Consider the following 26,779-nt stretch of genomic DNA (forward strand, 5'->3'; position numbering starts at 1 on the left):
AGAAAGCCAAATCCCCAGATTGCTATTGAGTGGTGGTAGCAGGCTGGTAGGGCTGGATGTAGTGAAAACTGAGAATACGAATGATAATATTAAGGAACTTCCTATGGAGAACATGTTGGTGATTGAATTGTTTTAATAGCAATAAGTAATATTAAGTTGATTTTGGGTTCAGAAGACAATTGTCAATCAGGAACCTGATGGCATAGAAATCACTATTTCTTAAGGTTTAGCTGACTCAGTAGAGGAGTAGTCCCAGTTGGAAAATTAAAAGAAAAGAAATCCAATCTCCTAAACCTTAGGTAAGCTTTCACTAAAAAATATTGCATTCTTGGATGAAGTAGAACATATGAAATAAGATTTATAATGGGAATTTTTCTCAATATATATAATATACAGTGAAGTTTTCCTTTGGTTCTCTCTGGAAATGATGTTTATTGAAACAGGTGATTGGTTTTCTCATCTTTTTTCTTTCTTTTTTTTTTTTTTGAAAGTATTGTTATTATGATTTAGTTGGTTCTTAGGAATCTCCATCACTCCCTGGCTGGGAAATTATACCTATATTAAAAACTTAAAACTCATAGCCAGTTTTTCATTCTACGCAATATGCACAATTGACCAAAAATAAGAAGGAGGCGAGCAATCTAACACGAATGCAGAACAAATAGTGAGGCAAACATGGGGGAAACTGAGACTTGTTTTTGATTCAGACAGAAAATATCTGTGAAGGTTACTAAAGCTTAATTTGTATTAGAATCATCATGCTCTTCTTGCTATAGTCTATTATCTGATGATAATAATAATAATTAATAAAATAATAGAGCTTTTGATTAAATCTTATTATGTGTGAGGTGGTGTACCAACCATTTTACATATATCAACAAAACAATATTGAGGTGAGGAAGGTCTTATAATTTCTATTGGGCACCTGTGTTATGAACTCATTGAGAGATTTAGTAATTTGCTCAAGTCTTTAGTGATGGAGTTGGGATTTGAATTGGAACCACATGACCCCAAAAATCAGTCTTTTGCTCACTGGTAGATAACTAGTTTTAGGCATTACTAGAACTCCAGGTGGAAGAGGTAATTTTCAAATTTGTTATCTTTATAGGTATATCAAAACTGGAATGAACAAACAACATTGCTGGATCTCTGTGTGTCCTGATATGTAAAGGGAGAAAACAACTAGCAAATGTACTGCTACTCTCCTCTGGACCCATGGAGGGAGTGGAGATGTATAATGCACATTTACCTCTTTCTACTGAGACCAGGACAAGCTTTACAGTCCTTCTCAACAAAGGGCTCCAGGAAACAACTGCCAATTTATTAAAAGTTTATGCCTCAATGAAATCTATTTGTAATTCCTGATAAAATAGATCCTTTTTTATGACGAAAGAGATTGTCAAAATTTTCAAAGTCAACAACACTACTTAATGCAATTTTGCATTCTGTTTAAGTCTCCCAATTAACTGATATTGCAATCAGAAAGACTAAGTGGTGAGAGGGGATGCAGAATATAGAATGAGTATTACTTACAACTGGAGAATTCCAAGGGGCAGGAGTGTTCATCCATTGGAAAATTGTGCAACTGTAATTGGCACTCAGCATCAATTGTCAACCTGAATAGGAAGATATGAAACATAAATAGAAAGATTTTAGACTGTTTTAAAAAATGTACATTAGCACAATTTCTAGTGACCATTTGTTTTTATTCCTGGAGAGTATGTCACCCATTCTTATTGATAACACAAGGCGATCCTCACTGAAGAAATTCACCAAGTCCAGGAGAAAATTGTTTAAGACTTAATGTAGTCCATTTACTTTCACAGACTAAACAATAGGATCTCGTTGACCTCAACTCCATTTACTCAATATTTATTATCCCATAATTTTTTGGCAAATTAATTGCACACATGAGATTGCTCAGTGAATGCACTTAACTTACTGAATAGAACAAACTGTTTTAAGACTTAAACTCATTCACTGTTTGCATGTAAATGAATGCAGATAATTCTCAGATCTTATCTGCTAATTAAAGCAGGACCTTCTCTTTATAAGTACTTGTTAGCTGTTAGCTTTAAATGACTATATGTGAGTTTAAAAATACCTGTTTCACAATGGAGTATTAGGGGCATTCTTACAAAGGAACACTATAAAGGCATTTATATAGGATGTTAAGAGTAGAAGACTATCTAATAGCAATAAAGAAATGTTAAATACATATACACAGACATATCAGAAAAATGTTTGCCAATGAGTCTCAATTATTTTGCATCTGAGGTGCTTATTAAACATACAGATTTTCATTCCCAATAGAGCCTGGGACTCTAGGAGGGAGAAAATTTAAAGGAGTCCTAGATGTTTTGACCACCTTTGGGGAAGTAGGAGTATACTGTTAAATTGTAATGGTGATGGGTTGATGATTTTTTAAATTTCATATTTGTTAGCTATATTTCTTACAATTATAGATATCAATCTTAAAGTAATAAAAGTTGTTTTATAAACATTTTATATTAAAAGTTTAGCATAAATTTTAATTGGGGAGATTTTATTTTTCTATGGTATAATAGAGTAATTACTGATCTTAAGATATAATTAATAATTATTGAGCCCTTAATTGTCTGCATGGCACTGAGTAAGGTGAATTTTTCTCTCATTTAATAAGAGTTATTATGGCTTTATTGTACTTGGACTTGTCCAAAGTCACAAATCTAGTGGCATAGTTGAGATTTGAACCCAAGATTATGTCTCCAAAGCTAGACGTTTTAATCATTGTCACTCAGTAATTATATGCTCTTCCAAAGAAAAGATTAGTTTTATTCATAAGTGGAATTATAATTAAATTAGATATTTTATTAGTATCATTTCTCCAAATTAAACTGGAATTGTTAAAATTGAAGATAATGTAGATTGCAGATATATATCTATGTATATACATATATATCTATGTATATACACACATACTTATATATAGATATACACACATATTCATAACTCATTATAGATAAGACAATGCTTATCATTATAGATAAGCATTATAGATAAGAATAAAATCATCTCTCTATATAGATTGGCAAACTCATTCAAATCTTGAATGAATCTTATGAGAGATATTTTTGAGCTGGGGTCCATAATTTAATATTGTACAGTGACTCTGCAAGTTAATACAAGTGGAAAAATGACTATAATATTATGAGAATGATAAAGGGACTTGAGATAGTGTGACTTTACTTAATACTTCAAAAGTTAGACAGAGCTCTTATTTAGCAAACAAAATTTGATTTCCACTAGAGTCTAATTCCAGTCATTACCTTACATCTAATTTAATAAAACCCATGATGAAATCAAAATATATGCAATGAATTTCTTTTGTAATTGTGGCTCTTTTTTCTAGTAACTGATATAACTCTGATGATAAAGGCTTTGGATCCAGTTTAAAGTATTATATTTTATATCTTGAATATTACCTATGGCATAAAATATATGTCAGAAAGGCATTTAACATGAACCATTTTGAAGCTACAAGTTCCCGGATACTAAGATCTAGAAGAATCATACTATTCATATCTATTATTGAAAATATATACAAATAATCTAAATATCTGCTGTGCTTACTTTTTTATTAGGCTCATGTCCCTGTGAGAAAACAGAATTCTCACATCAGTCAAAGAAAATGTTATACCTATGTCCTTTGAAAAAGTTCATTGATAACAGAAAACAACCTAATTTTGTATCATCATATACTATTTTGATCAAGCATGCCAACCCTGATTTAGGCTTGACATCTTTTGTTCTTTTTGTTTTAAGGGAACATGATTGATCTTTGCTTTATTCCCAGCTATTACTCCTTTCCTTTTCCAAAAGAATACCTTAACGTGTAGAGCACACGACCATCGTTCCAAATTCTCAGCATCCTATTGGGGGTGGTTATCCAGTGTGCATCGGCCTTTTTGGAATTTCTGAAGAAAGTGTCTGGAATCCAGATTTTCCCCACCATGTTGCTATTCAATCGGAGGACTTTAATGGTGCTGTTAAATTTCAGACGTCTGTCATACCATGTTTGGGCAAAAAATATATCAATTGTATATTCCTGTTTTAAAGAAAAAGATGAAATGGAACATCTTTTATACAGTAGGATTGTATTGTAGAGCACTTGTTTGTATTTATCACATATGTTCTCATGGCCAAAACAAAGCAAAGCTACTTTGGCTTTGAACAGTCCAAAAGAAAGCAGAAGCTTGGCTAAGGAGACTCACCCATCTTTTGTAGACAGTACATTATGAAAAAATAGACCTAAGTGAATTCTGGCAAAAGATACAGCCTGATACAGTTGTTTGCATTAGGTATTTATGGAGCAGTTTCTCATGTTATTTTGGGCCAGTCAATTCTTTGTCACGGGGGGCTGTCTTGTGTATTTTAGGATGTTTACTACCATTCCTAGCATCTACCTACTAGGTGCCAGTAGCACCAAAAACAAACCCCACCCCCAAGTTGTGACAACTAATAATTTCTCCAGACATTGCCAATTGTCTCTTGAGGAGATCAATTACTCAGGTTCAAAAACCACTGCTACAGAGTAAAAGAAAGTCCAGAACCGTTCTCAAAACAGTTCTAAACCAGAGCTCTGGAAGCTAAGCTGCCTCACCTCACAATTAAGTGAGGATCCTAGAGAATCTATCTTGTTAGGTAGTATGAAGATAGAAAAGGGGAATACACTATACACAAAAAGCACTTCGTGCCCTGTCTGGCAGATAGCAAACATCCAAAGTAAGGTAACTATTTTTAGTTTTTACTATTACAGTTGTTGTCTTCTTTTTATAAACAAGAGGAAATGCACCAATTAACAGCAATCTTTACTACTGTACTAATCTCTATCACGGAACATATTTAAAAAGTGCTATGATGACAAGTGACTGTAATAATTATACCCTCATGTACGTATATATCACTAAAGTGGCAACTTTAATCAAAGAAAAGAAAGTGTGATGTGAATTAGACCTGGAATCATAACACCCAAGATCTAATTTGCCTATCATATTTAGATATTATTTAGCATGATTTTATAATTCTATTTTAATCATGTCTGTAAATGAGAAAATTAAAGAACAAACCCTTGGTGTTCTTAGAACACGACCCCCAGTGTTCTTAGAATATGAGAGTTGGGGGATGGGAGTCATTCACATTTCCTAGTCTAATCCCTTCAACCCACCACCATGTATGATGAAGAATACAAAAAAATCAGGATGAGACTATAATCTTCTTCCTTTGCCTCATTTGCATTGTTCTGGATTATATCCTTGCACTCCCACCCCTGTATCTCACTGTAATTCACTACATGGTCACTGGAGTAAGTCATACCACTTTGTTTACTGGTTAATTGCATATTTGCAGTCCACAAGTAATGAGAGGGGAACTTCTTCTATGAAATTCTTTATCAACTAATCAGTGATGTGCCAATAGGTAGAGTAACTCAATAATTTCTGATCCACATTTTGGCAAACACACACACACAAACAAACAAAAGGTTTAAAATTCTTTAAACCAGCATTTCATAAACTGTGATCCTGGGACAGTAGTTCTGGGCACTAGTATTCTTGAAACTGTAAGTTCTGTGTTTAAATAAACTACATATATAGCTGATTCTTCTTAGATATTTACAAGTTGCATCAAAATTTTAGTTGTAAAGAAGTAACATGTTAGCATTTGTTTAATGGTTAAACAAGCAAACTTACTTGCATGGAGTATGCAGGTGGTGGTATACTTTTTTTTAATCAGCCTAGTTTAAAGCAATAAATATTTTCATCTCTCTGACTCAGCAGAGCGTCCTTATTGCTTGTTGGCAAACACTATTTTAAAGTTACAGTATCACTATGTTATGTTATGTTATGTTATGCTATGCTATGCTATGCTATGTTATGTTATGTTATGTTTGTTATGTTATGTTATGTTATGTTCTACTCTATTCTATATAGGCTCCAATCTAATTTCTTATTTCAGATTTGGATAGAGAGCTTTATAAAAGAACAAAGTTACATTTATTGTGAAATCTAATGCACGGTTTCCTCTGAGAAACAATTCTGATTTGAAGCAAACTATGACCTCTACACACCTTGAATATTCTAAAAAGTAGTAGAGTACTATATTTTATTTTGTAGTAAGCAGGACCTACCAAATAAGCAGTGAGTATTGAATTTTAAGATTATAGCATTTACCCAAGGTAATTTTATACATATGATCACATTTAATTTTTGTAACAAATCATTAAAAATAATTATCTTTATGTTACAAGGGAGAAAAAAGGGTCTGAAAGATTCCCTCTGCCTTCCAAACTTTTTTTGTTGGTATGGCCCTTGCTATTTCTGTGTTACCACATTTCCTCTCTAATATGTTAATAAAATAGACAAACAATTAGAAACTTACCATATTGATAGCATTCACTGGACCAATGCTATTCACATACATGTCTGTGTGAATTAATGTTGGTTTCACTGTAAAGAGAACCATAGAAATATGTGCATATGGAGAAGCATAATATTTTAATGCTTAGTCCTTGTTATTCTAGAAAGAGATTTATTTTGCTACATTAGAAGTGATTTATTCACAGCTAACTTGTTGCTAGTGACTAATTTGCTACATTTAGCTATTTATTTTCAAAGAAGTATCTTAAGCACATAAACACAATAACTAAGCATAGCAGAATTTTGAAACTGATTATCTTTTTAAGACTATATAAAAATGAATAAATAAGAAAACACTGCTCAGATTTTCTTCATCCAGCTCTCAGATATCCTGAATTTTATTATTTTTCCTTTAAGTTCTAGAATTGATTTGGGCATTCTAACTTGACTGGGCCCATATAGAAAAAAAATAGCTACTTAGTGATCTAGAAAATAATATGCATTAGAAACATGAAGGAGACATAAAAAGCAACAAGTATTATGAATGGTTTATGAAACATTCCTCCCTCTTGATTCCTTTTATGACCACTTTATCCTCATTCACCTCTAGCCAATACAAAATCAATCTTCCTCAATGATTTAATGAATTCTGTGACTCATCAAATAATATGAGGAAACCATATGGAAACCCAATACACACCTATTTGTCAAAGAGGACTGATATTAAAAATCATGTAGTATTACATCCATGACCTAGTGAATGTGCTCCATTTTCATTTAACATCTAATGAACGAGGATTCCTAATACCATTCATTCTGGGCTTCAGTTCAACAAGTACATTTCTCTCATCTTTATCCATTTTCCTTGAAGTGCCATGCTGTAATTCTCTGTGATGGATTGGATTCTTCACTCCTCCCTGAATCTGTATCCTTGCCTTCACATCAGTGAGGCTACTTCTCTGCCTCTGAACTTTGAGCCTGACCATTTGACTTGCATTGGCTAATAATATATGGACGAAAGCATTAAGCCTATGAGCTTCTATTTTCTCTCTTGTTCTTTGCTATTGTCATGAGAAGGATACTCCTAGATAGTTTGCTGGTCCCAGGACTGGAATGAGAGTACAGCTTTCTTAAATGAGCAGCTCCAACCTGGCTGAGCTTAGATTAGACCACCCCCAGCAAAGTGCTAAATAAATGCTTATTACTGTATACCACTGAAATTTTGTGGTTGTCTGTTACACAGCTATAGATAAGCAGTATGTCCTTTCTTTCTTTTTTTAAATTAGTTTTTATTGGAGTATAGTTGATTTACAATGTTGTGTTAGTTTCAGGTGTATAGCAAAGTGAATCAGTTACACATATACATATGTCCACTTGTTTTTAGATTCTATTCCCATGTTCATTACAGATTACTGAGTAGAGTTCCCTATGCTATACAGTAGGTTCTTATTAGTTATCTATTTTATACATAGTAGCGTGTGCTTGTTTGTTTTTGATGTTTCTTCAAAAAGAAGTTGTCACTTTTCTTCTATAGTCTTTGTCTGAGATGTCTAGGAAAATTTAAATTTCTCTCTCTCAAGCTAACTTGAAAATCATCTTTCTTCATTTTGAACTTATCAGTGCCCTGTCTACCCCCAGACCTGAATGCTGTTTATACATTCTTTATTTTTACAGTATTTAGTAAAAGTATCATTTATATCCTTCTGGTTATTGAAATGGGCTGATGCTTTCTCCTAATGTGGTAGACTTGTTTTTATCTAACCCACATCACAAAAGGTTTTAACATACCTCCTATATCAGGTCGAAGTTTATTATCATATCCTTCCAGGAGGTTGTTTAAGATGACAGTGACATCACCCTCCGGAACCTTTGGAGTCAAGACCCATGTTTTGTTAGAAGCATAATCTTCATAGTCATCATCAGATTTTTGGCTAGTGAGGCTAAGAAAACAAAATATTGGTCAAAAAACATATAGACTCCATCCAAGTTGACTTTTACTCACAGACCACTGGTAGGAAAGGAGAAATGAAACAGGATGACAAGAATGCGTTACACTGGATTACAGTGAAGATTCTCAGCTGAGGGTTAGTCTAGCTAATTAAATTTCACAGATGTAGATTAAAATCTATTAAAGTATACTCTTCAGTTTTCCAGAATGCTCTGTCCTCCCATCTATAAGTATGCCATGTTTTACCAGTTACTTTTGCCTTTTCCATAGTTGATGTTCTTCCTGTCCACCTGCCCAACTTTTCAAAGGATTTATTAAAAAAAAAACACAACTATTTTTGTGAAAGCAATGCTTAAATGATCATAATGTAGTCTAGGAGTTCAGGCATAATGTCTACTTCTTCCTCCTTTGAGAAGTTAACTTGCTCCAACCTATTAATGAAAGTAAGACTGATAATTAGATTCACTCCCACAAACTGCCAGACAATTCTCTCCCCCCTCAACTGAACTAGTAAGGAGAGGCTCAGTCTTGCTGCCTTTCCTTCCCCCAGGGTGTGTGTATGTGTATTTTTTTTCCCTCACTTGCACTGAAAGCAAGGGCGGTTCATTTATCTTTGATTGTTAAGAATCTGGTACTATGAAGAAAGATTTAGCTGTAGACTTTAAACCACTCTTTATTACAGCAAAAGCTCCTGAGCTAGAAACTCACACTAATGGTTAATGTACTACAATCACAGAAGTGAAATTACCTATTTTGAATAATCAAAAAGTGACATAATATTCTATGATTCGGTTTTCTATGCCAAAAGCTGTCAGAAAAGCCACAATTGGACCAGAAACTAAGGCTGATTTTGGAAGGATATTGGAATTCCTATAGTTTGCCTCTCCCCTGCCCCAAACCCCATCCTCCTCCCCTCCACACACAAAATGATTATATTTGCCAGATCTAGGGGCAATGTAAAACCTTGCAAAAGCTGCCATTTTAATTTTTATCAATATTCAGTAAATACTGGTTACTTTTATTGCTTATGGTGAAATAAAAAAATACAAAATAAAGTTTCTCATCCCAGTTCTCATCTTCAGTTTATTTTCTTAAAGATATGGTAAGAAAGAATCTTGTCAGAAATCAAATCACTGCCACATTACCCCGAATATGTAGCATATTCTCAAACAGTACATTGCACTCAATTACACTCATTTGTCAAGATAGATAAATATATACATATATAACATATGTATATGTATAGATAAATAGATAGATGACTAAATATGGTAGGAGAAAGCTGATTATGTGATTAATCTGGTTTGAGAATGAGGATGGGAGATGAAATTTTAAAAGTAATCACTGGCATGAATCAACTTAGTAAGCAAATAATCTTTTTATTCCTTTAAAGCTTTATGAATAGGAAACATAAAACTGAGTCACACATTTGCATAAAACCTGACATAGCCAGTCTTATATCTTGCACTTCAGTTAACATAAGAACTTTAAACAAAATTTGAATTTCATAGAGCACCTCTAGAGGGTATGTATGATAGGCTGGACAAAGCTTCAACCAGCTCTCAAAGAGAATTACTTCAATGCAGGCAGAGAGCAGTTGTCTGCTAGGAAAATTCCTCTTAAGCCTCAATTCATTACTTCTCTAGAGCACTGATGAACTCTGTGTAATAGAGTTCTAATCCTATGACCTAAATCTTACTACTTCTTCCTCCTTTGAGAAGTTAACTTGCTCCAACCTATTAATGAAAGTAAGAGACTGATAATTAGATTCACTCCCACAAACTGCCAGACTGGCATGAATCAACTTAGTAAGCAAGTAATCAATTCATCATTTCTCTAGAGCACTGATGAACTCTGTGTAATAGAGTTCTAATCCTATGACCTAAATCTTACTAGTTTAAGAAGAAAAAAAAAGTTATCTGACAAAGAAATATTCAAATCCCCGATAACTCATTGAGAAAAGAACGTAGTTGGCCCATTGAACGTTGGATGTCATCATTATGAAATTTTATCACTGTTTAATTTGTTCAGGCAAAAGTGCCTTTTCAAAAAAATCTCAACTTCTTCCTTCCTTTCTCTCCATCTCTGTCCTTCCCCTTCCCTCTTTCCCTCTCTGATAAAATCATCCTATTAAAGTTTCTTCAAGGAAAGGGAATATATATTAAACAGTTTGGTATGCTTGTTCATAGCACTTCCTCATACTAACAAATAAATAATCCAAGTATGATGGTGCCATGTTACCATTATTACCCTCTGGCAGACCAGGAGGGAAAATACATTAAGTGAAAAGAAAAGGGATAATTCTGGGACTTCACTGTTGGTGCAGTGAATAAGACTCCATGCTCCCAGTGCAGGGGACCCGGGTTTGACCCCTGGTCAGGGAACTAGATCTCACATGCTTGCTGCAACTAAGAGTTCGCATGTCACAACTAAGGAGCCCACATGCCACAACTAAGGTGCTGGCAAGCTGCAACTAAGGAACCCTGGAGCTGCAACTAAGGAGCCCACCTGTCACAACTAAGGAGCCCACAAACCACAACTAAGGAGCCTGCCTGCTGCAACTAAGACCCCACACAACGAAATAAATAAATAAATATATTTTTTAAAAAAGAAAAATAGTATATTTCTTAAAAGGAATACTACTTTCTAGAATTGCACCAGTAATTCTCTTAGAGTCATCATCTATTGGATGCCATAACAATAATCAAATAGATTATGTCACATAAATGTGTCAGTGACAGATTTGGCCATACTTCAGGATGCCTACTTAGCCATAAAGAGGTAAAAAAAGTAGAGAAATTAAAAGCATACAGTCAGGAGTTAGAAGGTACCAGGTTAGACTTCTGGCTTCATATCTTGCCTGCCACTTACTATTTTATGACCTTGGGCAAATTATTTAACCTTGTTAATCTTCACAAAGTTCTCATCTTTAAAATAGAGTTAATACTAGTGTTCATATCACATTTTTGTGCAAGGTTAAGAAATACTTACTAAGTGCTTAGCACAGTACCTGACACATAGCCCTGAAAGTAGATTTATGACAAGAGTTCCAATCTTTTAACTAAAACCTGAATCTACAGATACTGCTTCCAGGCTTTGATCTAGAATGGACTGAGAAGAAGTAAAAACAGATGTTACCCAGGAAGAAAAATTATGAACCCCTACATTATAAATAAATGAAGTTTTTACTCTCTAGAGTGTTCCCAGCTGAGGTCTAAATTAATGGGGCTGATGAATAATCTGGGGTTGTTTCCAGATTTGTTTTAAAAGAAAGAAAGAAAGAAATAACCTCTCTCATTCAAAATTGGCTGTTTCTTCAGAATTCTTTGGAGTCAAGGCCTCCTCACTTATACGTGGGCTCTCTAGGGATAATGAAGATGACCATTAGATAAGGCATTCTGTGGAACTGTGAACTCCAAGAAAAAGCCTGGGCAGAAATATATAGATAATGATGCAAGAAAACTGACTTAACAGTTGAGTGGGCTGAGAGCAAACATAAACTTGAACTTCTAGCTAAAGGCACCTATCTAAATGTAATGGCCAGGTTCCCTGACTTCAGACTATACTACAATGCTACAGTAATCAAGACAGTATGGTACTGGCACAAAAACAGAAATATAGATCAATGGAACAGGATAGAAAGCCCAGAGATAAACTCACACAGATATGGTCACCTTATTTTGGATAAAGGAGGCAAGAATATACAATGGAGAAATGACAGCCTCTTCAATAAGTGGTGCTGGGAAAACTGGACAGCTACATGTAAAAAACTATAATTAGAAATGAAATGAGAACACTCTTTACCACTATACACAAAAATAAACTCAAAATGGATTAAAGACCTAAATGTAAGACTGGGTACTATAAAACTCTTAGAGGAAAATGCAGGCAGAACACTCTTTGACATAAATCGTAGCAATATCTTTATCAATCCGTCTCCTAGAGTAAGGGAAATAAAAACAAAAATAAACAAATGGGACCTAATCAAACTCAAAAGCTTTTGCACAGCAAAGAAAACCATAAACAAAATGAAAGACAACCCACAGAATGGGAGAAAATATTTGCAAACAATGCAACTGACAAGGGATTAATCTCCAAAATTTACAAACAGCTCATGCGGCTCAGTATCAAAAAAAATCAACAACCCAATCAAAATATGGGCAGAAGACCTAAATAGACATTTCTCCAAAGAAGACATACAGATGGCCAAGAGGCACATGAAAAGATGTTCAACATTGATAATTATTAGAGAGACACAAATCAAAACTACAATGAGGTATCACCTCACACTGGTCAGAATGGCCATCATCAAAAAGTCTACAAACAATAAATGCTGGAGAGGGTGTGGAGAAAAGGGAACTCTCTTCCACTGTTGGCAGGAATGTAAATTGATACAGCCAACCTGGAGAACAGTATGGAGGTTCCTTAAAAAACTAAAAATAGAACTATCATACGACCCAGCAATTCCACTACTGGGCATATACCATGAGAAAACCATAAATCAAAAAGAGTCATGTACCACAATGTTCATTGCAGCTCTATTTACAATAGCCAGGACATGGAAGCAACATAAGTGTCCATCAACAGATGAATGGATAAAGATGTGGCACATATATAAAATGGAATATTACTCAGCTATAGAAAGAAATGAAACTGAGTTATTTATAGTGAGGTGGATGGACCTAGAGTCTGTCATACAGAGTAAAGTAAGTCAGAAAGAGAAAAACAAAACAAATACCATATGCTAACACATACCTATGGAATTAAAAAAAAAAGGTTCTGAAGAACCTAGGGGCAGGATAGGAATAAAGACACAGACGTAGAGAATGGACTTGAGGACACGGAGGGGAAGGGTAAGCTGGGACGAAGTGAGAGAGTGGCATGGACTTATATATACTACAAAATGGAAAATAGATAGCTAGTGGTAAGCAGCCACATAGCACAGGGAGATCAGCTCGGTGTATTTTGACCACCTAGAGGGGTGGGATAGGGAGGGTGGGAGGGAGATGCAAGAGGGAGGAGATATGGGGATATATGTATATGTTTAGCTGATTCACTTTGTTATAAAGCAGAAACTAACACCATTGTAAAGCAATTATACTCCAATAAAGGTGTTAAAAAAATAAAAAATGAAAATTAAATAAAAATATAATAAATAAATAAATGTAACAGCCTTTTGATAAAGGAGCACAACGGTTTACACCTATTCCACTTTCTTACTAGACTTAACAGCTTTGCAGTACAAATAACCTTTCCAATCTTCTCCCATGTACAACTATTTCAATGTGAGACCTCTGAAGCTTCCCTCACATCAGCTTATGCTATCACACCATATTTTTTTATAAATTCATACACTAGGAGTTCAGAGATCATGCTGGAGATTAAGATTGTTAACTTTCAAGGATCTGGGAAAGAACCCACCACTATTACAAATTAGTACTACATTATGTTTCCTCTTCAAAGAGCATTTAAATATCAGAAATAAAAGGTTGATATTTTAAAAATAATAATAAAAACAAATAAATGTAATGGCCTTTAGAAGTGATTACTCCTTATTGTGCCCTTTATAGACTAAACATAATCTTATAAAGGTAAAGAACTGAAGTTAACATTACTCTTAAATTAACTTACCATAAGGAAAAACATTTTTTGTGTGTCTGAGTGATAATTTCTGAAAGACAGTGCCAGAAAACGTTATAAAGCTTTCTTCTTTGAAAGTTTTAAAAAAATTGTCAGAAAGCCATACAACCAAGAGCCTTGGAGCAGCAGCATAAGAATCTCCTGGGAAATTTCTAGAAATGTAGAACCCTGGGCCCCTCCTGGACTCCTGAATCAGAATCTTTATTTTAACAAGATCTTCAAGTGGTTCATATGCATATTAAAATTTGAGAATCTCAGTCATAAAGTGTTTAAACCAGGGGTGCTTACTCTTGTGTGTGTGTGTGTGTTTGTATGTTTGTGTGTGTTTGTGTGTGTGTGTGTGTGTGTTGGGGTGGGATCTTTAAAAAAAAGATTCCCAGTTTCCAACTTCAGTTCTTCTGACTCTGAATCTCTCTGCTGTAAATTAGATTATTAATTTTAATTTTCATCTTTACATTTTTATGCATGATTTGAATTTATGCATGATTACAAACATGTAATGAGTTCATGTTTATAAGCAGAAACAACAATCAATTTTATTTAAGAACAAAGAAGATGCCCCCGGAGGAAGATGGCGGAAGAGTAAGACGCGGAGATCACCTTCCTCCCCACAGATACATCAGAAATTCATCTACACGTGGAACAACTCCTACAGAACACCTACTGAACGCTGACAGAAGACCTCAGACCCCCCAAAAGGCAAGAAACTCCCCACATACCTGGGTAGGGCAAAAGAAAAAAGAATAAACAGAGACAATAGGATAGGGACGAGACCTGCACCAGTGGGAGGGAGCCGTGAAGGAGGGAAGGTTTCTACACACTACAAGCCCCTTCGCGGGCGGAGACTGCAGGTGGCGGAGGGGGAAAGCTTCGGAGTAGCGGAGGAGAGCACTGCAACAGGGGTGCGGAGGGCAAAGCGGAGAGATTCTGACAGAGGACCGGTGCCCTCAGGCACACACCAGCCCGAGAGGCTCGTCTGCTCGGCCGCCGGGGCGGGCGGGGCTGGGAGCTGAGGCTCGGGTATCGGCTTTCAGTCGGAGCGCAGGGAAAGGACTGGGCTGGCGGCAGGAAGAGAGCCTGAAGGGGTTAGTGCACCACGGCTAGCCCGGAGGGAGTCCGGGGAAAGGGTCTGGAGCTGCCGAAGAGGCAAGAGACTTTTTTCCCTTTTGTTTCCTGGTGCGCGAGAAGAGGGCATTAAGAGGGCTGCTTGGGGAAGCACCGGAGACAGGCGCGAGCCGCGGGTAAGGCGCGGACCTCGGAGACGGGCGTGGGACGCTGGGGCCGCCGCCGCCGGGCTTGTGTGCGAGCGTGGGTCACTGTCCGCCCCGCCTTCCGGGGGGCCTGTGCACCCCGCCACTGCCGGGGTCCCGGAACCCGGGGACGGCTTTCCCGGGAAAGCCCACGGAGCGCCACGGGCTGCTGCAACGTCACGCTGGCCTCTGCCGCCGCAGGCCCGCCCCACACGGCGTGCCCCTCCCTCCCCTCTGCCTGAGTGAGCCAGAGCCCCCGAATCAGCGGCTCCTTTAAACCCGTCCTGTCTGAGCAAAGAACGGACGCCCTCCGGCGACCTACGCGCAGAGGCGGGGCCAGGTCCAAGGCTCAGACCCGGGAGCTGTGAGAGCAGAGACAGGGAAATCTCTGTGCAGCCTCGGAGGCAGCGGATTAAAGCTCCACGGTCCATTTGATGTGCCCTGCATCTGTGGAGTGCATGAATAGACAGCGAATCATCCCAAATTGAGGAAGTGGACTTTGAGGACAAGATTTAAGACTTTCCCCCCTTTTCCTCTTTTTACAACGAATTATCCCAAATTGAGGAGGTGGACTTGGAGAGCAAGATTTTTGATTTTTCCCCTGCTCTCTTTTTTTGTGAATGTGTATGTGTAATCTTCTGTGTAAGATTCTCTCTGTATAGCTTTGCTTCCACCATATGTCCCAGGGTTCTATCGGTCCGTTTTTTTTTTCAATAATTACTTTTTAATTTTAATAACGCTACTATATTTCATACTTTATTCTATTTTACTTTACCTGCTCTTTCTTTTTTTCCTACCTTCCCTCCCTCCCTCCCTCCCTCCGCTCCTCCTTTCCTTCTTTCTTTTTCTTTCCTCCCTCCCTCCCTCCCACCCTTCTTCTTTCCACTTTCTTTTTCTTTCCTTCCTCCCTCCCTCCCTTTCTTTCTTTCCTTCCTCCCTCCCTCCCTCCCTCCCTTCTTCCATTCACTCTTCCTTTTGCTTTCATTCCTCCCTCCCTCCCTCCTTTCTTTCCTTCTTTCTTTCCATCCTTCCTCCCTCCCTCCCTCCCTTCTTTCTTTCTTCCATCCTTCCTTCCTTTCTTCCCTTCTTCCTTTCTTTCCCTCTCTCTTTCTTTCTTCTACTAATTCTTTCTTTCTACTTTTTCTCCCTGTTATTCTGAGCCGGGTGGATGAAAGGCTCTTGGTGCTGTAGCCAGGAGTCAGTGCTGTGCCTCTGAACTGGGAGAGCCAACTTCAGGACACGGGTCCACAAGAGACCTCCCAGCTCCACATAATATCAAGCAGCGAAAATCTCCCAGAGATCTCCATCTCAACACCAGCACCCAGCTTCAGTCAACGACCAGCAAGCTACAGTGCTGGTCACCCTATGCCAAGCAACTAGCAAGGCAGGAACACAACCCCACCCATTAGCAGAGAGGCTACCTAAAAACATAATAAGGCCATAGGCACCCCAAAACACACCAGCAGACGTGGACCTGTCCACCAGAAAGACAAAATCGAGCCTCAACCACCAGAACACAGGCATTAGTCCCCCCCACCAGGAAGCCTACACAACCTACTGAAACAACCTTAGCCACTGGGGACAGACACCAAAAACAACGGGAACTACGAATCTGCAGCCTGCAAAAAGGAGACCCCAAACACAGTAACATAAGCAAAATGAGAAGACAGAAAAACACACAGCAGGTGAAGGAGCAAGATAAAAACCTACCAGACCTAACAAATGAAGAGGTAATAGGCAGTCTACCTGAAAAAGAATTCAGAATAATGATAGTAAAGCAGATCCAAGATTCTATTTCCAAGATCCATAATCTTGGAAATAGAATAGACAAAATGCAAGAAACAGTTAACAAGGACCTAGAAGAACTAAAGATGAATCAAGCATCGATTAAAAACACAATAAATGAAATGAAAAATACTCTAGATGGGATCAATAGCAGAATAACTGAGGCAGAAGAACAGATAAGTGAGGTGGAAGATAAAATAGTGGAAATAACTGATGCAGAGCAAAATAAAGAAAAAAGAATGAAAAGAACAGAGGACAGTCTCAGAGACCTCTGGGACAACATTAAACGCACCAACATTCGAATTATAGGGGTTCCAGAAGAAGAAGAGAAAAAGAAAGGGACTGAGAAAATATTTGAAGAGATTATAGTTGAAAACTTCCCTAATATGGGAAAGGAAATAGTTAATCAAGTCCAGGAGGCACAGAGAGTCCCATACAGAATAAATCCAAGGAGAAATACGCCAAGACACATATTAATCAAACTGTCAAAAGTTAAACACAAAGAAATCATATAAAAAGCAGCAAGGGAAAAACAACAAATAACACACAAGGGAATCCCCATCAGGTTAACAGCTGATCTCTCAGCAGAAACTCTACAAGCCAGAAGGGAGTGGCAGGACATAATTAAAGTGATGAAGGAGAAAAACCTGCAACCAAGATTACTCTAACCAGCAAGGATCTCATTCAGATTTGATGGAGAAATTAAAACCTTTACAGACAAGCAAAAGCTGAGAGAGTTCAGCACCACCAAACCAGCTTTACAACAAATGCTAAAGGAACTTCTCTAGGCAAGAAACACAACAGAAGGAATATGCCTACAATAACGAACCCAAAGCAATTAAGGAAATGGGAATAGGAACATACATATCAATAATTACCTTAAATGTAAATGGACTAAATGCTCCCACCAAAAGACACAGAGTGGCTGAATGGATACAAAAACAAGGCCCATATATATGCTGTCTACAAGAGACCCACTTCAGACCTAGAGACACATACAGATTGAAAGTAAGGGGATGGAAAAAGATATTCCATGCAAATGGAAATCAAAAGAAAGCTGGAATAGCAATTCTTATATCAGACAAAATAGACTTTAAAATAAAGACTATTACAAGAGACAAAGAAGGACACTACATAATGATCAAGGAATTGATTCAAGAAGAAGATATAACAATTGTAAATATTTATGCACCCAACATAGGAGCACCTCAATACATAAGGCAAATACTAACAGCCATAAAAGGGGAAATCGACAGTAACACAATCATAGTAGGGGACTTTAACACCCCACTTTCACCAATGGACAGATCATCCAAAATGAAAATAAATAAGGAAACACAAGCTTTCAATGATACATTAAACAAGATGGACTTAGTTGATATTTATAGGACATTCCATCCAAACACAACAGAATACACATTTTTCTCAAGTGCTCATGGAACATTCTCCAGGATAGATCATATCTTGGGTCACAAATCAAACCTTGGTAAATTTAAGAAAATTGAAATTGTATCAAGTATCTTTTCTGACCACAATGCTATGAGACTAGACATCAATTACAGGAAAAGATCTGTAAAAAATACAAACACATGGAGGCTAAACAATACACTACTCAATAACGAAGTGATCACTGAAGAAATCAAAGAGGAAATTAAAAAATACCTAGAAACAAATGACAATGGAGACACGACGACCCAAAACCTATGGGACACAGCAAAAGCAGTTCTAAGGGGTAAGTTTATAGCAATACAATCCCACCTTAAGAAACAGGAAACATTTCGAGTAAACAACCTGACCCTGCACCTAAAGCAATTAGAGAAAGAAGAACAAAAAAACCCCAAAGTTAGCAGAAGGAAATAAATCATAAAGATCAGATCAGGGCCTCCCTGGTGGCGCAGTGGTTGAGAGTCCGCCTGCCGATGCAGGGGATACGGGTTCGTGCCCCGGTCAGGGAGGATCCCATATGCCGCGGAGCGGCTGGGCCCGTGAGCCGTGGCTGCTGGGCCTGCGCATCCGGAGCCTGCACATCCGGAGCCTGTGCTCCGCAACGGGGGAGGCCACAACAGTGAGAGGCCCGCATACCACACACACAAAAAAAAGATCAGATCAGAAATAAATGAAAAAGAAATGAAGGAAACGATAGCAAAGATCAATAAAACTAAAAGCTGGTTCTTTGAGAAGATAAACAAAATTGACAAACCATTAGCCAGACTCATCAAGAAAAGAAGGGAGAAGACTCAAATCAATAGAATTAGAAATGAAAAAGGAGAAGTAACAACTGACACTGCAGAAATACAAAAGATCATGAGAGATTACTATAAGCAACTCTATGCCAATAAAATGGACAACCTGGAAGAAATGGACAAATTCTTAGAAATGCACAACCTGCCAAGACTGACTCAGGAAGAAATAGAAAATATGAATAGACCAATCACAAGCACTGAAATTGAAACTGTGATTAAAAATCTTCCATCAAACAAAAGCCCAGGACCAGATGGCTTCACAGGCGAATTCTATCAAACATTTAGAGAAGAGCTAACACCTATCCTTCTGAAACTCTTCCAAAATATAGCAGAGGGAGGAACACTCCCAAACTCATTCTATGAGGCCACCATCACCTTGATACCAAAACCAGACAAGGATGTCACAAAGAAAGAAAACTACAGGCCAATATCACTGATGAACATAGATGCAAAAATCCTCAACAAAATACTAGCAAACAGAATCCAACAGCACATTAAAAGGATCATACACCATGATCAAGTGGGGTTTATTCCAGGAATGCAAGGATTCGTCAATATACGCAAATAAATCAATGTGATACACCATATTAACAAGTTGAAGGAGAAAAACCATATGATCATCTCAATAGATGCAGAGAAAGCTTTCGACAAAATTCAACACCCATTTATGATAAAAACCCTGCAGAAAGTAGGCATACAGGGAACTTTCCTCAACATAATAAAGGCCATATATGACAAACCCACAGCCAACATCGTCCTCAATGGTGAAAAACTGAAACCATTTCCACTAAGATCAGGAACAAGACAAGGCTGCCCACTCTCACCACTCTTATTCAACATAGTTTTGGAAGTTTTAGCCACAGCAGTCAGAGAAGAAAAGGAAATAAAAGGAATCCAAATCAGAAAAGAAGAAGTAAAGCTGTCACTGTTTGCAGATGACATGATACTATACATAGAGAATCCTAAAGATGCTACCAAAAAACTACTAGAGCTAATCAATGAATTTGGTAAAGTAGCAGGATACAAAATTAATGTACAGAAATCTCTGGCATTCCTGTACACTAATGATGAAAAATCTGAAAATGAAATCAGGAAAACACTCCCATCTACCATTGCAACAAAAAGAATAAAATATCTAGGAATAAACCTACCTAAGGAGACAAAAGACCTGTATGCAGAAAATTATAAGACACTGATGAAAGAAATTAAAGATGATACAAATAGATGGAGAGATATGCTCCTGGATTGGAAGAATCAATATTGTGAAAATGACTCTACTACCCAAAGCAATCTACAGATTCAATGCAATCCCTATCAAACTACCACTGGCATTTTTCACAGAACTAGAACAAAAAATTTCAAAATTTGTTTGGAAAAACAAAAGACCCCGAATAGCCAAAGCAATCTTGAGAACGAAAAACGGAGCTGGAGGTATCAGGCTCCCTGACTTCAGACTATACTACAAAGCTACAGTAATTAACACAGTGTGGTACTGGCATAAAAACAGAAAGATAGATCAGTGGATCAGGATAGAAAGCCCAGAGATAAACCCACGCACATATGGCCAACTTATCTTTGATAAAGGAGGCAGGAATGTACAGTGGAGAAAGGACAGCCTCTTCAATAAGTGGTGCTGGGAAAACTGGACAGGGACATGTAAAAGTTTGAGATTAGATCATTCCCTAACACCATACACAAAAATAAGCTCAAAATGGATTAAAAACTTAAATGTAAGGCCAGAAACTATCAAACCCTTAGAGGAAAACATAGGTAGAACACTCTATGACATAAATCACAGCAAGATCCTTTTGGACCCACCTCCTAGAGAAATGGAAATAAAAACAAAGATAAACAAATGGGACCTAATGAAACTTAAAAGCTTTTGCACAGCAAAGGAAACCATAAACAAGACCAAAAGACAACCCTCAGAATGGGAGAAAATATTTGCAAATGAAGCAACTGACAAAGGATTAATCTCCAAAATTTATAAACAGCTCATGAAGCTCAATAGCAAAAAAAACAAACAACCCAATCCCAAAATGGGCAGAAGACTTAAATAGGCATTTCTCCAAAGAAGATATACAGACTGCCAACAAACACATGAAAGAATGCTCAACATTGTTAATCATTAGAGAACTGCAAATCAAAACTACAATGAGATATCATCTCACACCAGTCAGAATGGCCATCATCAAGAAATCTAGAAACAATAAATGCTGGAGAGGGTGTGGAGAAAAGGGAACCCTCTTGCACTGCTGGTGGGAATGTGAATTGGTACAGCCACTATGGAGGACAGTATGGAGGTTCCTTAAAAAACTAAAAATAGAACTACCATATGACCCAGCAATCCCACTACTAGGCATATACCTTGAGAAAACCATAATTCAAAAAGAGACATGTACCAAAATGTTCATTGCAGCTCTATTCACAATAGCCCGGAGCTGGAAACAACCTAAGTGTCCATCATCGGATGAATGGATAAAGAAGATGTGGCACATATATACAATGGAATATTATTCATCCATAAAAAGAAATGAAACTGAGCTATTTGTAATGAGGTAGATAGACCTAGAGTCTGTCATACAGAGTGAAGTAAGTCAGAAAGAGAAAGACAAATACCGTATGCTAACACATATATACGGAATTAAAAAAAAAATGTCATGAAGAACCTAGGGGTAAAACGGGAATAAAGACACAGACCTACTTGAGAATGGACTTGAGGATATGGGGAGGGGGAAGGGTAAGCTGTGACAAAGCGTAAGAGAGGCATGGACATATATACACTACCAAACATAAGGTAGATAGATAGTGGGAAGCAGCCGCATAGCACAGGGAGATCAGCTCGGTGCTTTGTGACCGCCTGGAGGGGTGGGATGGGGAGGGTGGGAGGGAGGGAGATGCATGAGGGAAGGGATGTGGGAACAGATGTATATGTATGACTGATTCACTTTGTTATAAAGCAGAAACTAATAAAAAAAAGAAAGAACAAAGAAGCTTTTAAAGACAAACAAATACTGAATAGATGTTCAGGGAGAGGTTGCTCGCAATTAGAAGATTTTACTTGAATTTTGGTGCATATTTTGAATATTTGTCACTGTTAAGATTAATCATGCAGTTTATGCAATTTTACATTTTAACCCAGGTATTTCATATTTTCACGTATTCAATAAGCTATGAGTTTTGTAGGAAGAAAAATCTAGTCACTGTACTCTCCTAGGGTAGTATAACAGCAAACATTTGGGTGAGAAACAAAAACATTTGTCTTTTCATTTGGGTATCTTCAAATCCATTGGTGTTTGGTATCATAAACACAGAACATATATTTTTCTTTCTCTGCCTACAATCTTTTCTTCTCTCCAACTCCTAAACCAATATTGGGCATGGATTATTCCTTCTAAGTTTTCAATTTTCAACACAAGAATCACCTTCTGAATAGGAGTAGAGATCATTCCTGTTCTATCTACCTTTGTCACCCACCTGACCCTTCATATGTTCTAGCCAGTCCTTTGACTGATTCATAGCATTTGTTACAATGTATGTTTACTGACTTGCTTATTGTCTGTTTCCATTACTAAACTATAAATTCCATGAGTGCATGGAATTTACAATTAAAATTTGTGAAAAGAATCTTTTTTTTGTTAACTAGTTTTCCTAAGATAAATAATATTACCAACAACAGCTATTGTTAAATATTTACCATGTTCTACGGATAACTTTAAGGACTTCACATACATTCTCCCACTTAATCTTTAAAACACTGATATTCCTACAATTATTTCCACTTTGCAAATAAAGAAAAACGATGATATTTACCAAGAGCCATTTTAGTTTGCCAAAAAACCAAAATGTTTAACCATTATGCTGCTAGGCTTTGAAAAAAGAATTGGGACCAAAGAATCTGTGACTGTACATTCATCAAAAAAATAAGATCATCTAAAACAAATGGCTGCTCAAGCTCATTTTCCCTTAGGACAATAAATTAGTTTATGCTTGAGTTCAATAAAAGTGAGTCACCTTCAGCACAAAGTTAATAACATTCAAATTTCATAAACTTGCCATTGCAGATACCAATGATCTGATCTCCCCACCCTGAAGAAGAGAAGCAGAGCTTGTAATTTAACTTAATGGATGTGATCAGCTGCCTCACTTAAACTCTTTCATGACTTGGAAAGCAATGCACACTGCAAGGGTAAGGCATAAGCTAGTTCATTTCAAAGAATGCCTTCCAGGCACAGCAAAAGGTGGACTTTGGTATAAAGTGTAGGAACAGCTATGCTAGGTGAGTATATATCCTCGGAGGGCACAGGGGACTTACAATCTGATCATAGGAGGAGGAGACTTCCTCTGTACTGTCCTGGAGGATCAGGGATTCCTGAGAAACACTGTGGTTTAGTGAGTAGGAGCACTGGGGCACAAGTTACTCTTTCATACACAGCCTTTAGTGGCCTATGGGATTCTATTATCTCCTATTAAGGACATGTAAGAACCTGTGCAGAACTTGTTGGGAAGGGTGCTCTATGCACAGGTGAGTATGTGAGTGCGTATATGCACAGAGGGTAGAGGGCAGGGGGTGGTAAATTCTAACTATCGATTCTGTGTGAATTATTCTGCCTACAATGATCCCCTTAGCTCATACCGCATTCAATTTTTTGATATTTAGGTCAACAGCTGTTGGTAAGTGTGTTTATTTGACTGGGTCAAGTATCAGATGATATATTCCTATGTATGAAATGCAAACCGTTTATTAGGAATCGCCAATGACCCGTATCAAATCAATTTCTCTGGGGGTTTATTAGCTAAGATGAATTTTTTTGCAAGTATCAAAACATTCAAACTGAATTGGGAGGGATATATAACTTTAAAGCGTAATGTAGCATAAGCCTCCTGGTGCTCTGATTCAGCTTCTCAACTACGTATTTAAAAACTCAGACTCTTTCTGTCTCACCCTTCTGTCCTCCATGCTGTCACCCTCAACCCAAAGATGGCATAACTGCACAGTCACAAGATGCGAGCAACAACTCCTTACCTCTAGGCTTCCTTGTTTATATCCATGAAAATAGAGATAAACTCTTCCAGTTTATTTTTCTAAAAGTCCCCAGAGGGTCTCATTTTGTGAATCACTGGCCTGAATACATATGAATTCATACATATGAAGCCATATCTATAGCTAGAGGGTGGGACTATGTTCATTATTTTAGTATAGTTATATATCCTACCACTAGTATCAAAGATGAAATCGACATCCCCCAAAGCATGTGGACTTCACAGAGAGCAAATGAAAACTGGGATATTTAAGATAAGGAGGGAAAATGTGGAGAAGAGAACCACAGCAGTCCCTAGGAACAGAGGGTATAAATAGGAAAAAAACATATCAGGTCACGTTCTAGGCATATCATTGAAGTCCATTTTCGTACAGTTAGTGCCCTCACTGCATTTGCTGTTGCTGTTGTTGCATATTTGTTGTAACTCACTCATAAATAAAAGTGGGAGAATGTGGGGCGGCCAGCATTCATACACTGCTGGAAGGAAAACATTTTGGCATTATATTCTAATGCTGAACACCTGTGTATCCTATTAACCAGCAAGTGCATCCCTAGATTTATTCCGAAAAGAAATGCATGCACACATCTACCCCAAGACATGTACAAGAATGTTCACAGTTGCATTATTGGTAATACAAATCTATATAACCTAAATCAATAGTAGAATGAATAAATAAATTATGGCATATTTACATAATGAAACACTATACAACAATACAAATTAGTGAACTACCACTACGTGCAGCAAAATAAATCTGAAAAATAAGCATTTGCGCAAAAGATGCAACACATACACCCAAGACACACACTCACACATACGCTGTGTTTCTGTTTGTATAAAATTTAGTATCAGGTAAAATTCAACTATGGAGGTCAAAGTCAGAACAGTGATTACTTCGAGGGAGAAGAAAGTAGATAGAAATCAGGAGGGAGTTGAGGATGTCTTCTGGAGTGTTGGCAATATTTATTTCCAGAAATGGTGGGTCGTGACGTGAGTTTTAATTTCAATTAATGACGATGCACTGGTCCATATTTATGTACTTATGTACTTTATATACATTTTATTTCACAATAACAACAAAAAGAGTGTTTAAAACTTTGGTTTAGACTTGAATGTTAAAAGCAAAATAATAGGCAAGAAATATCTGTCTTCAATAAGAAATATCTGTCTTCAACAGTGTTGTTTCCCAAAACTTTGCCAATGTCTGGTCCTTGACAAAACACCCAGTGAATACTTTTTCAAAATACTGAATGAATCAGTGAGAGTATAGATTATTTTTAAAGGATCAATGTTTGTGAAAATTAACTTGGTAAAATTCACTCTTTACAAATGCGCATATGTCACAGTTATAGGTAATATTAAAATGCCATCCCGTGATTGTCATCACTCTCTTCATTAAATGCTATCGATTCCTTGCATGTGAAAACTCAAATAACATATATTGAAAATATTGATATTTAGGGAGGTTAAAAAGGAAATAAGGCCAAGGTTAACCCAAGAAAGCAATTCTAAAGTCATGTTAACTGTCTATGGCTGTCAGAATAAAAATAAAAGTGTTGATGCTAAATTGTGGTAAGAAAGACATATCAATGGATACAGGAATTCTTATGTCATAAATAATGATACATTTTCGTAATGACAATAATGATTGTTAAACTGACACATTCTTAATTTATTCCTTTACTTATAAAGCACTTTTATGTGATAATTTACAAAATGATAAAAAATAATAATCTCAGAGAGCAGCCAAGATGGCAGAGTAGAAATACCCTGGGCTCACCTCCTCTCATGAGCACACCAAAATCATAACTATCTGCAGAACAACCATCGATGAAAAAGACTGGAACCTACCAGAAAACACCTTTTCCAACTAAAGACATAAAGAAGGAACCACAATGAGACAGGTCGGTGGGGGGGACTCGCAATATAATCAAATCATATACCCCCCAGTTGGGCAACCCAAGAAGTGGAGAAAAATTATATTGCAGAGTTTCTTCCACAGGAGTGAGAGTTCTGAGCCCCATGTCAGGCTCCCCAGCCCGGAGCATTTGGCTTTGAAAGCCAGCAGGGCTTTGCAGGAGCCCCACAAGACTGGGGGAAACAGAGACTTTACTCTTAAAGGTGCACACAAAACCCGATGCACACTGAGACCCAGGACAAAAGCAGTCATTTGAGAGCACTGTGGGCCAGACCTAACCTGCTGGTCTCGGAAAGTCTCCTGGGGGGAGGGGGGTGCTATGGCTCACCCTGGGGACATAGACACTGACATCAGATGTATTGGGGAGCACAGCAGTTGCCATAGCTCATTAGCACCAAGACCTGGCCCTACCCAAGAGCCTATAAGTACCAGTGCTGTAACACCTCAGGCCAAACAACTAACTGGGTGGGAACACAGCCCCATCAGTGGCAGACAGGCTACCTAAAGACTAAAGAGCCCACATCCACCTCTAGACATGCCCCCTAGACATGGGCACA

At 37.4% G+C, this 26,779-nt stretch overlaps 1 protein-coding gene across 5 annotated transcripts in view; it reads right to left on the bottom strand.

Annotated features, from left to right (window-relative positions):
• The window catches only part of GABRG2 (gamma-aminobutyric acid type A receptor subunit gamma2), a 132,086-nt gene that overhangs the window by 83,360 nt on the left and 21,947 nt on the right, over positions 1 to 26,779 (bottom strand). For 4 of the 5 annotated variants that reach the window (XM_060092599.1, XM_060092596.1, XM_060092598.1 and 1 more), the window contains exons 2-5: positions 8,184 to 8,335; positions 6,418 to 6,485; positions 3,867 to 4,087; positions 1,534 to 1,616 (exon numbers count right to left, since the gene is read on the bottom strand). In XM_060092599.1, coding sequence (XP_059948582.1) covers positions 1,534 to 1,616; positions 3,867 to 4,087; positions 6,418 to 6,485; positions 8,184 to 8,335 — 524 coding nt within the window. The remainder of the gene's footprint in view (positions 1 to 1,533; positions 1,617 to 3,866; positions 4,088 to 6,417; positions 6,486 to 8,183; positions 8,336 to 26,779) is intronic. The other variant, XM_060092597.1, reaches the window with a different exon arrangement.

Source organism: Mesoplodon densirostris, chromosome 3 (assembly GCF_025265405.1).
Source record: "Mesoplodon densirostris isolate mMesDen1 chromosome 3, mMesDen1 primary haplotype, whole genome shotgun sequence".
NCBI classification, from domain to species: Eukaryota; Metazoa; Chordata; class Mammalia; order Artiodactyla; family Ziphiidae; genus Mesoplodon; species Mesoplodon densirostris.